The 17,220-nt window shown below is 42.5% G+C and overlaps 1 protein-coding gene across 19 annotated transcripts in view; it reads left to right on the top strand.

Moving 5' to 3' along the window:
* The window catches only part of LOC149321295 (membrane-associated guanylate kinase, WW and PDZ domain-containing protein 1), a 607,636-nt gene that overhangs the window by 452,345 nt on the left and 138,071 nt on the right, over window positions 1-17,220 (top strand). For all 19 annotated transcript variants that reach the window (XM_089519146.1, XM_089519138.1, XM_089519129.1 and 16 more), the window contains exon 4: window positions 13,645-13,851. In XM_089519146.1, the coding sequence (XP_089375272.1) occupies window positions 13,645-13,851 (207 nt within the window). The remainder of the gene's footprint in view (window positions 1-13,644; window positions 13,852-17,220) is intronic.

Below are 17,220 nucleotides of genomic sequence, written 5' to 3'. Positions count from 1 at the left end.
AGAGAGGTAGAAGACTGAGGAAAACACAGCAAACTTGTATCAATGAAAAGCACTAACCAAATTGTATCTAAAACCCTGAAAACAGAATTTATTCAGCAGCAGCTTTGGGTGACAGACATACTTGAAACCCTAAGTAAATTTATTTATGAGACTCCATCGTGTCCTGTTTTGTTTTGATTTAGGCTTAAATTACATAGTTATCTGAATGTTCATATTGCATTCTTCCCCTGTTTCCCTCTTAATAAATTCTTATCAGATGACTTTCATTAGTACTCTGTTTTGTTTCAAAATTTCATACTATTGCTTTTGGAAGTAGAATATTTTTTTTTAAAAAAAAAAAATCTGTACAATTGAACTAATTTTACTGCTAATTATTTAGGTAGAAGAAATAGTATTTTTTCCCCCAAATAGCACTCTTTCCACCCAAGGGCCACATAGACAAGCCCCACTGAACATGCTGGGATGTATCTTTGTGTAGGGTGCCAGCAGCAGTATTACAAATACAGTCGGCCCTCCATTTTCATGGGGGATCTGTTTTGGACCTCCCTCCGCAAAATGAAGACTTGCCAATATTCAAGCCCCATAGGTTTGAATGGTGCACATGGTGATGAGTACACATGGGTTGCGCCCCAATGAAATTAATGGAGGTCACCCCTCCATGAACATTCAAAACCATAGATCTCAAGCCCACGAGAATGGAGGGGCGACTGTAATTACATTGTAAAGAAAGAAATATTGGTTACACCACACCCAAATTTCCTTATTCTTGTTGATAGCCAAGAAGCTTGAACAGCAATACAAAGCCAGAAACAACTGTATGAATATACTTTCCATTATATTTGAACACCTGCACCTGATACAGATCATAAAGGACAATACAGTGTACATAGGTTGAATGTTACATGTGAAAAGCTAAAAAAGGAGAGAGATAAAGACAGAGAGTTTGGGATTCAACCAGTGGTTACATGAGATTCACAGTTAATTGTAAGGGATTGTGGCCCTTGGGTGGAAAGTGTTTCTCTATTCTTGATTTTATGGCCTTGGGTTTTCCCCTCTTGTTCAGTTATGCACAGAAGTAACTTAGCTGTATCTTATTGCATCAGAATTGTGGTATTTTTATAACACTGCAGTCATGGTTTAAGAAGGAAGTATATATGAACTCGTATGGTTTTTGTGGTCTTAATAAATAGAGATGTGGAAATTAGTGATTGGTCTTCTCAAGGAAGTATAGTTATCTACAGAGTAAATAATTTTTATTCACCATGCGGATAGCATCTTAACCCACACAGCACAGAAATAACAAGTTAAAAAGTCATCCATTTACCTGTAACAAACATGTTGTGCAAAATCAGCAATGTTGAACATCAAAACCATGTGTGGAAGCAACTTCAGTCACCCCAAGTTTCTTTTCCTGCTGTGTATCATTTGGCTTGCACAAATATATAATGAAAAACAGTGTAAGTGAATAATGCCCTGCCCATGCTAAAAACAAATATGAATGTAAAGCTGTGCAGACACTCAAACTCTTGCACGGTTCTCAAAAACTGTGCAGTTTCTGTTATGCTGGGAACATAAAGGAAGTTCCTGCAATTTGGAATGGGAACCCAAAATTTGACCCCAGCCAGGAAATTGATTAATTTCCATTTCATCCCTACAATAGAGGCATATTTCTAAGGTACAGTTTCTAATGCCTTTACTCAGATTGGCACAGGATCATAGGCCTAAAACAGGCCAAAAAGTGCAGCTTCTGGCCTATCTGAAGTGTGGCATGCAGACAATGCACATCCCTGATAAGGCCAGAAGCTGAGAAATACAGGAACTCAAGGCAGTGAAAAGCCAGTTTAATACAATAATAAGTTCTTTTTATCTTATGTAAGTCACTATGTGTTAGACTCTGAGACTTGGATCTTGAAAGATGTTCAACAATCTCTTTTGGAATATTTTCTTTCTGATGATACTAGTTATCTTGCCTCTTACAATGTTCCATATATTTTAATTGCTCTTTTAAAAAAGCTCACAGTGAAGATAGGAATGATGGTGATGGTGATTATTCAGCTTATTTCTGATACTAATTAATTTTATATTAACACAAGTTTGGCCATCCTCTTTTAAGTTCAGAAGTATTGAAATTGTGAAGAATATATTGTTCGAATTTCCTTTTACCAGCTAAATATTGTTCATGTGAAAAAGAGCTGTTACAATTGTGTGTAGTTCAAGAGTTGGAATGTACTTATTGTGACATTTTTACTTTTCCAATAACATAATGCTGTATAGCAGCAGTTGTCAAACATTCAACTCTCAGATGCATGAAAAAGAGTCAGGGGTTCTGGATACTGACATCCAAAATATCTGAAAGACCGAAGTCTAAGAGCAGTGGTTTTATATATTGATTTCATTGTAGAATCACAGAATCTAGCCTATTAACCAAATGATTGCCTATAATAGAATATTATGTGCCACACATTTTGAAAGCTGCTATGGTGTAATAGTTAAATTACAGTAGGACCAGGAACATGACTAAGTGCCTTGTTGAGAATTCACAAGACAGGAACTCAGACTACCTTTGTATCCTGCTCATTTGCCTGCCCTTCTGTGTAGCCCAAATAACAGTGATGATAAGGAGTAGAGTGGGATTGTGAGATCTCAGTGTTCCCTCCCACTCCCCTCAAGTCCCCAATGCTCATGGAACAGCTTGCTGCAATTTACACATTCTGCTTGGTTTCGATTTCCAAGTGTTGACCTTGATTTGGTGCAATCTATATGTTATATTTCCTTATCCCACCTCCCTAAGTGAGAAGGAATAATCCACTCATTTCACCTTGTTCAGAGAACAGCACCATTAGCTGGAATGTCTGTCTTAATTTCCAAACAGGAAATTATGTTCTATGTGCTGGTGTTTAAATGATAAGCAACAAACAACCATGGTTGCTGCTTAATGCATAATGCTCAATGATATCACCTGAGCCCATTCTGAATGCATTACCAAGGGGCCATCCCTAACTCTTAGATTTTGACCCAGAAATCCCAGGACCTGAGATTATCTTTGCTTGGCAGTCCTAGAGCAGAGCACACCACTGCCTTCTTACTCACTACCTCTCTGCCTGCCAGGTAAGCAAGTTGTAGCAATGGTGAGGAAGAGGAACAACAGCAGCTGCCAACAATGAAAAGATAAACTCACTGAAGAAGGGGACCCATTGAGAAGGTCTTGCCCAGGGACCCTTAGAAGCCTGAAGCTGGCATTGCCAGTCAATCTTAAACAAGCTCACAGTGTTTTTAGGTTCAAAATGGGCAGAATGTTCATTGCCTTGAACTTGTTGGAGGGAAAATGTGGAATAAAAAGTTAATAAATACAGTAATAATAATGTATTGATTTTCAGTGCTGGGTATGCCTGGCAATTTCTTTGTTTTATAGTGCTTTCACATCCCTTAGGGATTTTCAACAGAAAGATATCCATTTTTATACCGTTCTATGATTGGTTTTGTGGTATATGTGGTTTTTAAAATCTGTTTGACAGAGAACAAGAAACTACCATGACGAATGATAGGTGTTTTGTTTGGTGGTGTAGTGAGGCGGAGACACTGAGAGAGAGAGAGCTGGGAGGGCTGATGGGGACCAGGTGGGAGAACAGGAGGGGAGGGGGCAAGAGGCGGAGCGAGAGGAAGTGAAAGGGGTGGTCCCAAGGGGGATAAAAGGAGAGGGGCAAAGGCACGTGGGAGGAGAGGATGGAAGTGGAAGAGGGGGTCGGGAAGTAGCGGCCGCAAGAGGGAGAGAGCAGGTGGTTAGGAGTCCCAAGCGGGACGGTACCCCAGGTCCCTTCAGCGAAGGTCAGGGGGCCGGCGGCGAGGACCACATGAGGAGGTACGGCTAAGAAATCCCCGGGAGGAAGGAGACTTCGCGTACTCCGGCGCAGAGGAGTGGGGCCCGGGAGGAAAAAGGGACCTGGAGGATGAATAGTGGGACCCGAAGGGGGAGCAGTAGGAGGTAGGCCCCGTACCCTAAGACCAGGAGAAGGCATAACTGGAGCCCCTTGAGAAGCACTCCGGGGGACGCTCGCCCTGTCGAGGAGGTCACGGGTCCCTTACCGACGAGGCCCACAGGACCTAAGGAGCGAACGGTGGACTGGAGGCAAGGTGGCCGTGGAAAGCCCAAAGTTTGGGCCCCTGTTTAGTTTTGTTGGTGAGGGTGTTGGAAAGTTACCATTAAAAGTTTATTATTTCCACTGCACCCTGTGAGTAAGTTTGTTCCGCACGTGAGGACTTCTGGGAGAGAGCGGCATGCAACCAGCCCCGCCGGCCTCGCCCACAGGTGGATTTTGGGGAGTGGTGTTGGTTTTGGTTACTCTTGATTGAGCAAGGAAGTTTACTTCTTATGTAATTTGGAAACCCCTACATGATACAGTATTGTTAATTAAAAATGGGTTGTTATTATTGTTTTAAAAATGATGTTTTATCATAAAATGATGGTGACTGCATGTCAGCAATGTTGCTATGCAAATGCTTGTAAAATCCCAGTGTTAACCTAGAAGATGGTTGTGATGATTAGGCATACCGGGGATATATTTGGGTCCTTTTAAGATCCCAAATTACTTCCAAAGCAAAAAGCATTTCCTCAAATATCTTCCTCCTCCTTTTCCTCTTAGCATTGAATGAATAGTCTCCAGACTGTAGGCTGATCAGTTGTACCTAAGCTTTGCTTTGACTGTTCTCATTATTTGCAGTGGATGTGTTATACTAAATCATAGGGTAGCACTTGTACTCCTTGAGTGGATGAGTGCAGTAATTTACATTATTAGGAGGTGAAAAAACAAATGGGAAATAATTGAGGAGACTGTGAAACCAGGTTTTCCATTAAACATCCACTGTATAACAAGAGACCTCTAGATCAGATCTGTGTTTTGTCATCCAAACATTAATAAATAGAGCTTGCATATTACAGCCCCAAAAATAAGTGTTTCTATAGTCATGGATTAAATTACCTAGCACTTTTAAAGATATCCATCTAGATGTTCATACCGATATCACTTTTTCATTCATTCATTTTGTAATTCCTAATTTTAATCGGTGTGCACATTAAATCTGATAATGTACATGTATAAACATCTTCTCATTTTGGAGATAGGCATTCTAATGGAGGATGAAGCCTTTGAATAACCCCACCAGATGGTTAATTATCAAGGATGGAAAAGGATTGGAAGAATGTGAGGAGGTTATCAGGGGTTTTCTTTACTATTTGTGATGGGTGACATATACAGGGACATGAAACATTTGGCATCTGTTTTGACATTTGGTTTTCCACACTGCTGGAAAACCAAACTTAACCTTTAATTGCAACTGAAAGTGAAGGCGGGTGTGAAAACGCTTTACTCAATGAGATTTCTGAAAGGATAGGGGACTGGGTAGAAAGCAAAAAATTCAGAGAATGCTTTGCATAAAAAAGGATATTTTTTTGGTAGCATCATCTGTGGGTGTTTATATGTGCTTTCAAGCTGTCTGTTGACTTATGGTGACCCAATGGATTTCATACCATTATTATTATTATTATTATTATTATTATTATTATTATTATTATTATTATCATCATCATTATCATTATCATTATCATTATTATTATTATTATTATTTATTTCTATAGCACTGTAAATTTGCACATTGCTGTACATACAAACAATAAAATAGATAAGAGTAAACCTGCCCAAGGAATCCTCAAGAGTTTTGCCAGTTCCTTCACACACACAAAATTTTCACTATCCGTTCTCTTCTAATAGCCCCGTGTTCTATTTTGGTGAGAAAGTTTAAGCACAAGAGAAGGCTCTGGGCTGTGGAACATTAATGGTGGCCATGCTTTAATCTGTTGGTTTCCCTATTAAAACAAGCAAGCGGTGACCCAAAGTCTTAACAGAAGACAGGCCTCTGTTGGAAAAATTAATCAAATCATGGCTAGCTTAAAGCTCTCCCCCCCCCACTCCCCATACACAGGTAGTTATCCAAGGATGGCACAGTAAGTGCACCAATCACCTAGTCCAGGGGTAGGCAACCTTTTGGAGCTGGGTGCCGGGTTGCTGTCCCTCAGACAAGTTGGGGGGCCGAAGCCGAGGGGTGGAGCTTCCACCCTCCGGGGGCGGGGCTGCATGCTGGGGGTGGAGCTTCCACCATCCAGGGGTGGAGCCACCCTCCAGGGGCGGAGCCTCCACTGAAGCCCCGCAAGGAGGAGGAGGCGTGTGCCCGCCCTCTCCTCCTCGGTCCCTTTCTGGACAAACACCCCCAACCTGCATTCCAAAACACACACAACAGCACATTTGTGCATTTCACACTTTGGAAGGTGACACTCTCTCGGCTTCAGAAACAGTAGTTGCCTGCCTCTCAAGCTCACTCATCATCATCACCATCATCACACTATCATTGTCAAAGCAAGGGAGACTTGTTAGCATTAAAAGCACACAAAACACGCTTTGGAAGGTGACACTTTCTCAGCTTCAGAAACAGTAGTTGCATGGCTCTCAAGCTCACTCATCATCATCACCATCACCACGACCACCACTATCATTGTTACAGCAGACCTTTTAGCATTAAATGCACTGAAACTACACAGAAATGCACTGCTCCTCCTTCCTTGCTCCCCTTTCTTCCTCCTTCCTCCTCTTCTTTCTCCCTCCTCTTCTTCTTTCTCCCTCCTCCTCTTCTTCCTCCCTGCTTCTCTTCCTCCTACTTCTTTCCTTCCTCCTCCTCCCTCCTTTTCCTCCTTCCTTCCTCTTCCTCCCTCCTCTTCCTCTTTCCTTCCTCCCTCCTCCTCCTCCTCCTCCCCCCCCCGCGCCTTCCTTCCCTGCCTGGAGAGAGCCGGCCAGAGCCAAGGAGACCTTGCTGCAGAGGGGCTCCTTGGCTCTGGAAGCCCTCCCGCCGGCGGGGAGAGCCGGCCAGAGCCAAGGAGACCTTGCTGCAGAGGGGCTCCTTGGCTCTGGAAGCCCTCCCGCCGGCGGGGAGAGCCGGCCAGAGCCAAGGAGACCTTGCTGCAGAGGGGCTCCTTGGCTCTGGAAGCCCTCCCGCCGGCGGGGAGAGCCGGCCAGAGCCAAGGAGACCTTGCTGCAGCGAAGCCTCCTTGGCTCTGGAAGCCCTCCCGCCGGCGGGGAGAGCCGGCCAGAGCCAAGGAGGCCTCGCTACAGCGAAGCCTCCTTGGCTCTGGAAGCCCTCCCGCCGGCGCCAGTGACGGCCCCAGCCTCACAGAGGCCCGCTGCCGCCGTCGGAGCCCAACTCGAGGGCTCCGGCGGCGGCAGCGGGCCTCCTGGAGGCCGAAGTCTCGCGCGACCTCTTCTGTGGTCGCGCGAGACTTCGCCCCTGGGCGCCACCATTTTTTCGTCCAAAATGGCGGCGAAGTCTCACGCGACCTCAGAGAAGGTCGCGCGAGACTTCGCCGCCATTTTGGATGAAAAAATGGCGGCGTCCAGAGCGGCAAAAAGCCGCGACCGCTGGCGGCAGCAGCAGCCGCAGTCGGGGGCCGCTCCAACAGCCTCCGCGGGCTGCATCCGGCCCGCGGGCCGGAGGTTGCCGACCCCTGACCTAGTCAGTGTTCTTCCCCATTGTAGTAAGATACATTGTATTTCTTTGTTGCTGTAGTTGTTATTTGCTTTCAAGTAGTTTCCAACTTAAGATGACTCTACGATCAACATATCACAGCGTTTTCTTGGCAAGATTTCTTCAGTGTGGTTTTCCCATCACATTCCTCTGAGTCTGAGAGAATGTGATTTGCTCAAGGCTGTCCAGTATGTTTCCTTGACTGAGCAGGAATCTGAACCCTCGTCTCCCAGAGCCCTGATCCAACACACACACCACTATGCCACACTTTATCTCATTTTTCACTTGTATTTCTACTTACTTATAATTATGTCTGATTTGAAGCTATACGTACATTAAAAAAGCATATTGGAATCTGTCCTCTTTTGTATCCTCCCCCCTTTTTGGCAGTGCCAGGGCTGCTGCCCTGATTGCCTTTCACTGCAAATCTGGGCATATGAATTTGTTGTAATGTTAATTTGGGGGCATTATCGTCATTTAGATTTCAGTGGCACGGACTCTGCTTTCTTTGTTCAGCTGCCCCTGTGCCCAGCCCAGGGATGAGAATTTGAATGTAGAATGTAGCCTTTCACTATGTTTTATGTGTGTCATTTTTCCTTTACTGTCTTGCAACTGGAACAATCAATGTTTTGAATCTAAGGAAAAGAGATCACTGAAAATACCCTTCTTTGGATACCAGTTTCTACTGATGTTGACTTCAGAGCCTTATTTAAAAGCAGGGGAGCTGAGTTAGAGCAACACTTGAAGGATTATGCCAGCTAATGGGCAGCCAGCTTGAAGAATTTGTTACAGGGCTGTCAACCTCTGTCTCCTCTATAAACCAGAACAGAGTAAAAGAAAGATCAATACAACAGTGTTACAGAAAGGCACCATAAAGAATGGTAGTTGTCTTCTCTCCCTGTTGCTTTCTTCTTTCCCTTTTTTGCTGTCTCCTTCTTTCCCTTTTGCCATCTATTAACTACCCCAGCATTATATAGAGCATGAGAATAACTTCTCTAATAGAGGCTCAGGCTGCTGTAAGAACTTTCTTTATCCCCATTAAGGCTTTTACCAGAAGAAGTCCTTGCTTTTGAATCAATAATGCATATACATGCATTCAAAATTCAAAATGAAGAATGAGGTGTTGCTGCTCTTGAAGAGCTGAAACCTGTATGTGCCATTGTACTGGCTTGAACAGGGTTCAGTGATATGGAATCATTCTTCAAAGCAAGTGTACCCGCTCCCTATACCACAAGATTGAAAGAAGAGGGGTTTTTTGGCAGGAGGTAGGGGCAGAATACTACTGTCATTGTTCTAGCTTGGTGTTTTGAATCTATTAACAGGCAAAGCAGACATTAATTTAAAGAGGTAGCTAGCATCTTTGTTGCTCTCGTTGTGTGCCTTCTAATAGTTTTTGACTAAAGTGGCCCTATCACTGGGTGTGAGAGTGTATTACTTAGCCAAGGTTACCCAGTGAGTTTCCATGGCCCAGTGGGGAATTGACTCCTGGTCTCCAGAATCATGGTCCAGGATTCAAACTACTCCACCACAATGGTCTCAACTAGCACCTTTTCCCTTCCTTTTCTTTAGAGTAGGTACCATCAGAGCCATTTGCATTTGGAAGTGTGGACAGCTAGGAGGTGCTTAACTCATTGCCCTGCTACACTCGGACCTGATCCAGGTTAGATGTACCATTCCTGCAATTTGTATTGCAAAACAGTGTTTTTTCGGTTGCCGGGCTCCCCAGTCTGGATTGGGCCTACAGCACTTCTGCTAGAGTAAAACAATTTCCTTCCTGTATATGTCAGCTTTGGCCCTCAAATGTGTTAAAGCCAATGTAGTGTAGTAATCAGAGTGCTGGACTAGCATTCATTCTCCAAACCTAATGTGCCCTTCATGGAATCTATGAGGAGAAAATAGGGGATTGTGAAGTTGAAGGCTTTCATGGCCAGCATCCATAGTTTTTTGTGGTTTTTTCGGGCTATGTGGCCATGTTCTATAAAGGTTTATTCCTGACATTTCGCCAGCATCTTTCAAGCATTTATGTATTAAATTTGCTCATAGGTAATGGTTTGATATTTATCTGCCTTGCACAGTTGAGGGGTTAGTTCATAGCTAAAAGAAGATTGATAATGTTACATTGGGTGATATCTCTGACAAAAGTAAAATTAGGAGTGAGTCATCTGTCTGTAATATACCCAGCGTATACTGGATCTAGTGAAGGGTTTTATTAACAGCTCTTGTAGTTGTTCCAGGCTTGTGACTATTAATATTTGGATGTGTTTAATATTTTAATATATAGTAAAAGTTATTCTTAAAACCCTTATTGCTGTTTGAGCATAGCATGGTCAGTTATTAATTGATAATAGTTATTTGCAGATGTGTCATTAGGTGGGTGCAGGGGGATGAGCCACACTAGGTGGCATGCAGAGTGGGGTGTATGCCTAACAGGGTGGTACACCCAGTGAGACTGGTATGGCTGCCGGGTGAGTGAAAAGAGGGGGTTGCCTCCCTTTCTCTAAGCTTACCCAGCAGCCGTGCCAGACACTGAAGAAACCCTTTGAAGGCAGCATCCTCCCCCGCCTCAGCAGCCTTCTATTCAGAGCCTGGTAAGGCAGCTGTACCAGGCCCTGAATGGGACCTCCAGAGGCTGTAGCACTGGTCCCTCATCAGTGATATGGCCTGGTGCTGTCTGGCTGGATGGGTGGGTGAAGCAAGCAAGCATGCAGAAAGGAAGGTAGGCAATCCCACTTCCACAGACTTTTCTGTGCACCCACACCTGATGACATCAAAGGGAGTAACACCACTGATCACTTCTTGTTGTTATTTTTTATTTGAAAAGTGGTATATTACTTTTTTCATTACTTGAATTATTTAAAATATACTGTATTTTCTGGCGTATAAGACTACTTTTTAACCCAGGAAGATCTTCTCAAAAGTCGGGGGTTGTCTTATACGCTGAGTGTCATCTTATAGGGCAGACTGGAGAATCTGTGGTCACCGCATATGGTGGGTGGAGCTAAAAAAATGGCCATGGGCACATCCCCGCCATATGCAGCGATCGTATGAAAGCAACTACTGCTCTGATAGTCTTGGAGACAGGGAGGGCTGGGCAGGCAGGGAGAGCTATCCAGTCTAAGCAGGCTTTGTATACAAGGTTTCCTGCTAAGTATCTGCATGTCATAAGCATTTGAATTAAAATTACCATATTGAAATCAAATCTGATGGTTTTTTTTTAATTTTTATTTGGTGTGCGTTGGAAGAGGGGTAGTCTTATATGGCGAGTATATCCCAAACTCTATATTTTAACTGGAAAAGCTGGGGGTCGTCTTATACGCCCAGTCATCTTATATGCCGGAAAATACGGTACTAAAAGTATAAAAATTGCCAAATATTTCCCCAAAGTCATGTTCTGAGGGATACAAAACGAAACAATGTTTTATCCTAAAAACACAAACCACCTTGCACTGTTAGTGTATGTCACTTTTTGAAAGTAGCTCCATTACAAATAACATCCTTATTTGTAACATGTTCCCACCAGACTTGGTGTTTCAGTTAAAGTTTAGCCCAGAAGTCAGTCTCTCTCTTTCTCTCTCAGGGTGTGTGTCTCTCTGTGTGTGTTCAGCTGTGCGTATAACTTATGGACTTTCTCCTTGTGATCAGGTCCTTGGAGCCTTTGACCCTACTGAATTATAGCCTTATGATCCCACTTTCACCACCATACCTTCTGAGATGTTTAGAATTTTCTAACAAGAAGTTTTATTGCCTCACCAAACTACGTATTCCAGTTTCCATAGGATGTTGCCACTGCCGTTACAGTAGAATCTTTGTACTATAATTTTGCCAAATAAGCCCCTTACCAAAACAATCTGATCTTTCTCTTGTGGTGCATATATAACATTCCTGCTTTGCTAGCTATTTGTTACAAGGTTGGAACAGTCCATGGACTTGTTTCCTTCTGTTTCACATGAATTACATATCATTTTTTTATGGCCTGTAGTGCAACGTATATAACTGATAGGTTTCAGATTAAAGCAGAGAGGGACAACTATTGCTTTCTAGATGTTGTTGGACTGTAATCTATCAACCAGTGGCGAGGGGACTTGGGAATTGTAGTTCAGCAATCCTGGGTGGGATAGAGGAGGTACAATCACCCACTCCTGAAGCAGAGTATATAAAAATTAGATTGTACGCCATAGGCAGATTTACTCTTTTATATTTGTTGTTTTTATGTACAGCGCTGTGCAAATCTACAGCGCTATAAATAATAATAATAATAATAATAATAATAATAATAATAATAATTGGTTTATAGTTCTGGGCTGAACAAATTATGGTTAAGGTTATGATGAGGTCAAAAAAGAAAATAGTGGAAGTTTAGTCATGTGTGCTGGGAGACCAGGCAAAGGGAAAGACTCTGCAGCAAGATCCTATGCTTTTAACTCTGTTTACATAGGCTATTATATCTGGACTATGAGAAGAGTTCTGAAGTAGATCAGGAGCTGGGAAGAACTGGAAGAAGTGGGACAAGTCAGTAGTCATAGGAGAGGTATAAATCACAACCCTATAGGTCTTAGCTCCAGACTGTTTGAGAGACCGTATCTCCCTATATAAAGCTGCTAGAGCCCTAAGGAGAAGGCCTTCTCTCGTTCATGCCACCATCACAGTCTTGCTTGGTGAGAGGACACAATACAGAGCCTTCTCAATGGCTGCTCCTATCCTCTGGAACTCCCTTCCATGGGAGGCTAGGCTGGACCCCTCCCTGCTGGCCTTTCAATGGCAAGTAAAGAAAGCTTTTATTCTGGCAGGCTTTTTAAAATCATGATAGGATGGCTTGTATATGAGGTGTGTATTTTAGATTCTTTTTTAACTTTTGTATGTTTTCAATTTTAATATTAAACTGTTTTAACTGGGTTATTTTTATTGTTTTTTAAAAATTGTTTTTAAAATATTTTTATCTTGTGAGTTTGTAAGTTTCCTTGGGTCCCTTTTTTGGGAGCAAGATGGCACAGAATGAAATTAAAAAAACAAATAAACCAATGGACAAACTAAGAGGCAGGGTCAAGGAGCAAGCCAGAAGTGAGAACCAGCCAAGGACATACAGTTTTGTGTCCTTAGTTGGTTCCCACTTCTAGCTTGTTCCTTGACCCTGCCTCTCCATTTGTTACAGCTTCGGAAGAAGTTTGAGCAAAGCTCAAGCAGACTAGGAAGCTTCTTGTATGGATTTCTTTTCCTGCCCAGGAAAATCTTCCCAGGTGAAATGACATCAAGTGCCCCAGAAACTGTCACCTGTAGTTCAGTGATTCACCACACAGGGCAGCTGCATACAAATCTTGGCACACACCAAGCTCTTGGCACACGCCAGTACAGCAGGAGTGGGGAAAACCCACAAGTTTTTTTCTGTGCCATATTGGAACTTGCAACCTTGACAGCTGAAAGCCTGCCTTGGCAAAGCAGCTGCCAAGTGGTGCCATTCCCCCACCTCCCAAAAAACTTTCCTTTTTGGAGAGATGTTGCTTTTTAAAAATGTCGCTGCCACCCACTGAAGTTGTATATTAATCCAGGTCATCTCAATCTTTCATCACTTTTCTGGGTGATGGTTGTAATGAATTTTTTATTTTGTGTAGGGCTCACTCTAAATCTGGCATAGCATTGTGTGGGAGCATGCATGCTTAAATACAACTACTACAACTAATTGAAATTCAAATGTAATGAGTGTTGTTGGGTTTTGGTTGTTTTTTTGTTGTTTTTTTGGAAGGGATTGGCTATTCACCACAGTTGTCTTTGTTTTAGTCCTTGTATGCTTGGCACACCAAAAAGGAAGGTTTTGGTTCTGCTTTTAAATTTAAACATGAATACATTTCAAAAAGGTAACACAGCAGACAATGTCGGGCTTTTCTTCTTTTTTGGGGAGGGGGAACTCTTTCTGTTGGTAGGAAGGAAAGGTAGTGAAGAGTATTTGTTCATAGTAGGTGAGAGTGAAATTGTTTTGACTGTAGTGAATGGAGGAGGGAAAGACAAATTCTGTAATGAAACGAAATCTGTTCCATTTTAAAAACATACACACACACAATATGCAAATGTGTTTCTATTGCCTAGGTAACTATTATGGAACACCCAAGCCTCCCAGCCAACCCCTCAGTGGGAATGTGAATAACACTGATGCTTTGCAAAACCTCCAGTCCTGCTCCAAGCAGTCAACCCCCAAACGAACCAAGTCTTACAATGATATGCAAAATGCTGGCATAGTGCATACGGAGAATGAAGAGGAGGATGACGTCCCTGAAATGAACAGTAGCTTTACAGGTACATATTTTCTTGCCTATGTACATAAGGTGGCGGAGGAAGGGAGTGGGAGACTAAGATGCATATGCTGGTGATTCTTCTCAAGAAGATTTTTTTACTTTCAAATATTCAAAGTCTACCTAAACTATGATATAACCTGAATTCCAGAGGTTTATACTAGCTCCTAACAATTACATTTAAAAGTGTTTTTTTTTTTCTCTCTCTCCCCCTGGAAGCCTGTAGCCATTGTTCAGAATGAAATGATTGAGGATTTTCTTGTTGTTGTTTTTTTACAAGAACAGAATCCATGCCGTTTCATTTCACAGATAAGTTTTGAACTGCAGCTTTTCACAGAGCACATGGAATGAGCCTGAGGAAAAGCAGCTTTTTGATCTTTTCATCTTCTGACTTTTATTCTCAGAAAAGCTTATGATATGATGATATTCACAAGTCGGCTTCTACTTACTATGTGGGTTTCTCATCCCCATAAGTGTCTTATCTTATCAACTGGAGGAATTTGTTGGAAAACTCTGTGTAGGAGCTAATGCTGTGTGAGCAGGAGTCTTCTTGAAAAGTGGGATTCTCTCCTGTTCATTTTGCCCCCAAATTTCTTCTGCTCCCCCATTATTCCCCCCAGCCATCTGGACAGTCATTCCCCTCCAGGGGCCCTCAAGGATACACCCCTGGAATTAGTTTCATCATTGGGTCTCACTAAATATTATCTTTATTGATTATAGGTCAATTTACAATTGAGATTTAGGAATTTTTTTAAAAAAAAATAAATTATAATTCAGGCCTGCTGGTCAGAAAAATGCTAAACACACACATGCAGAGATAAGTCTCACAGAAATCAGGTTTATTTCTGGAGTTAACATTGATTACACTGGAATATAAGTTCAATGTGACTTCAAATAGAATTTTAGCCTGACTACAGTATTGGAACTCTGTCTTTGCAGTTATGCCTGACCATGCCACCTCAATCCTTCCTTTCACAGCACTGCAATGCCACAACAAAGCATTTCCAAGGTGCCGGAAATTGGGGTGCCAGGAAATTAAATGTGCAAGCCTTTCTTGAAGGAGCCCTGGTGGCACAATGGTTAACTGCTGGCACTGTAGCCACAATGTTGTAAATTCGATCCTAGAGGAGGGCTCCAAGGTCCACACAGCCTTCCGTCCTTTTGTAGGTCAGTAAAATAAGTACCCAGCTTGTTGGGGCTGATTGGCTTACACATTGTAAATTGCTTAAGGAGTGCTAGTTCACTGATAAGCGGTATAGAAATGTACTTGCTATTATATAAATACTTCTGGTGGCTGCAGGGTGCCTTGGAAACAGACAGTGCAAGAAACCCCTTGAGGTCCTGCCATAACTGCTTGTCCCAAGGCACATTGTGATCAGGAGTGTGAAGTGGATGTCATTTCTCAGCATTCCAATCTCTAGTACCTTTGAAATGCTTTGGTCAGGGGATTGCCAGGGTATGAAAGGCAAGTTTTTGAGGTCACTTTTGTTTGTTCTTGACTGTAAATATGAATTGTCTGCAGTTACAGTATTTTAACTGCTGAACTGAATGCCAGCCTAAGTTTTGATGTGGAATTGTATTCCGTATTATGCTGCAAAAGAAAGTGAAAAAAAGAATGTGAACTGGAACCAGATGCAAGTCCACTTATGTGGGATTACTAAGATCTGAGCCTCCCAAGAATTTGGGAGATCCTGTGATCATTGGCTACAGTACTCACAACCAGTCTCATATTACTGAGTGCATATCCTTTGTCCAAAAGCAAGGGAAAACCAAGGGTTTCTACATATCGAAAATTAGCTGATGCCCTCTTGTTTAAAAAAGTGTGTTCTCTCTTTTTCTCCCTTGATAGACACCGGGGGTGGGAACAGTACAGCCTATAGGCTGTCTCTGGCCCTCCATGGAATTTGTTTAGCCCCTAAGGTTTTTGTCAGACCCTTCTACACTCCTCATTCTAATCTGGATTTTAAAGAGTGTTTTCTACCCCAGAAATGCCACTCCTGGAGGTTTTCAGGACCTGCGTATTATCTTTAATAATGCCCATTCTAACCAATCATCCAAAACAGCCTGTTGATCCTGGAATTCACAACTGGAAATGAATATGGCACTAAAATGGTACATTGTTGCCCACTGTCAGGTTGAAAATTATCCGTTTGCACTTATCTTGTCTCTTCACCCCTTCTGCACACAATACAAACAATTTTGTCTTTGCAACCCACCTGAAAATGCATTTTGTAATGCTAGTACTTATTCAAATACCAAATTTCATTCCCTGTGATCAATATGGCTGTTGCTTCCCATTCCAAGAAAATAAGGTACAAAATGTATGTTGCTATTACCCAGGGGAGCGGGGAGGGAGGGAGGGAGAGAGAGAGAGAGAGAGACCAGGTACAAGAGCTGGCAAATGAGATTCAGTGTTTTCTTTGGCAATTGGGCTACAGTTGAGTGACAGATAAATTACTCCATTCCAGATTAGTTTAAATGCAATAAATTTTGTTTAATCCACAATAGATTTTCACTATACAGGTTGAGTCTCCCTTATTTGGAATTGGAAAATCTGAAATAGTCCAAAATCCAAAATGGTCTATATGGGTGGCTGAGATAGTGACACATTTGCTTTTAGATTATTTGGTGCACACAAACTTGGTTTCATGTACAAAATTATTAAAAATGTTGTGTATAAAATTACCTTCAGGCTATGTGTATAAGGTGTATATGAAACATAAATGAATTTGTTTAGACTTGAGTCCCGTCTCCAAGAAATAACAACAACAACAATAACAATAATAATTTCTTAACCCACCTCTTCCCATGGATCGATCCACATGGATTCATATCTCACTGGGGGGGGGGGGGGCTGAGCAGGCAGAGAGGAAAAACAGAGCTGATACCAGTTTTTATGAAAGTGAGTGGAAGCCCCTCTGTCCACAAAGGCTGTCTGCACCACTTGGATATTTTTCCCCGCCTCCCCACCATGCAAGCACACAATTACACAAACATACCACCTGTGACCACCAATTATTTCCCTCCTCCCAAATGTCTGCCATCCCATAGGACCCCAGTGTGACACACCACACAGTTGCACATGTCAATACACCACCTATACCATCAGTCCATCAGTGTGCCCAGTGACAATTGGCAAAGCACAGTCATGGCAGCTCCCCATACATGCCCCCTTCACCTCATTCCCCCTGTTGGACTATCTGTTTTGTGTATATTGTAATTACATCCATGTATTTATTGGCGACCTATCCTGTTTTTCTACTTTCACATTTTTACTTTCCTGCAGTCCTGTAGTGGCACCATCCTGTTTATATGCATGTGCAATAATGTGCATTTTCTGCGTTAAAGTACAGTATTGGAACTTCTTTTTGCT

The sequence above is a fragment of the Sceloporus occidentalis genome, unplaced genomic scaffold (genome assembly GCF_023333645.1).
Source record: "Sceloporus occidentalis isolate IW3139 unplaced genomic scaffold, rSceOcc1.0.p SCAF_1, whole genome shotgun sequence".
Classification (NCBI taxonomy): Eukaryota; Metazoa; Chordata; class Lepidosauria; order Squamata; family Phrynosomatidae; genus Sceloporus; species Sceloporus occidentalis.
This window is presented reverse-complemented; position numbering and strand designations above follow the sequence as displayed.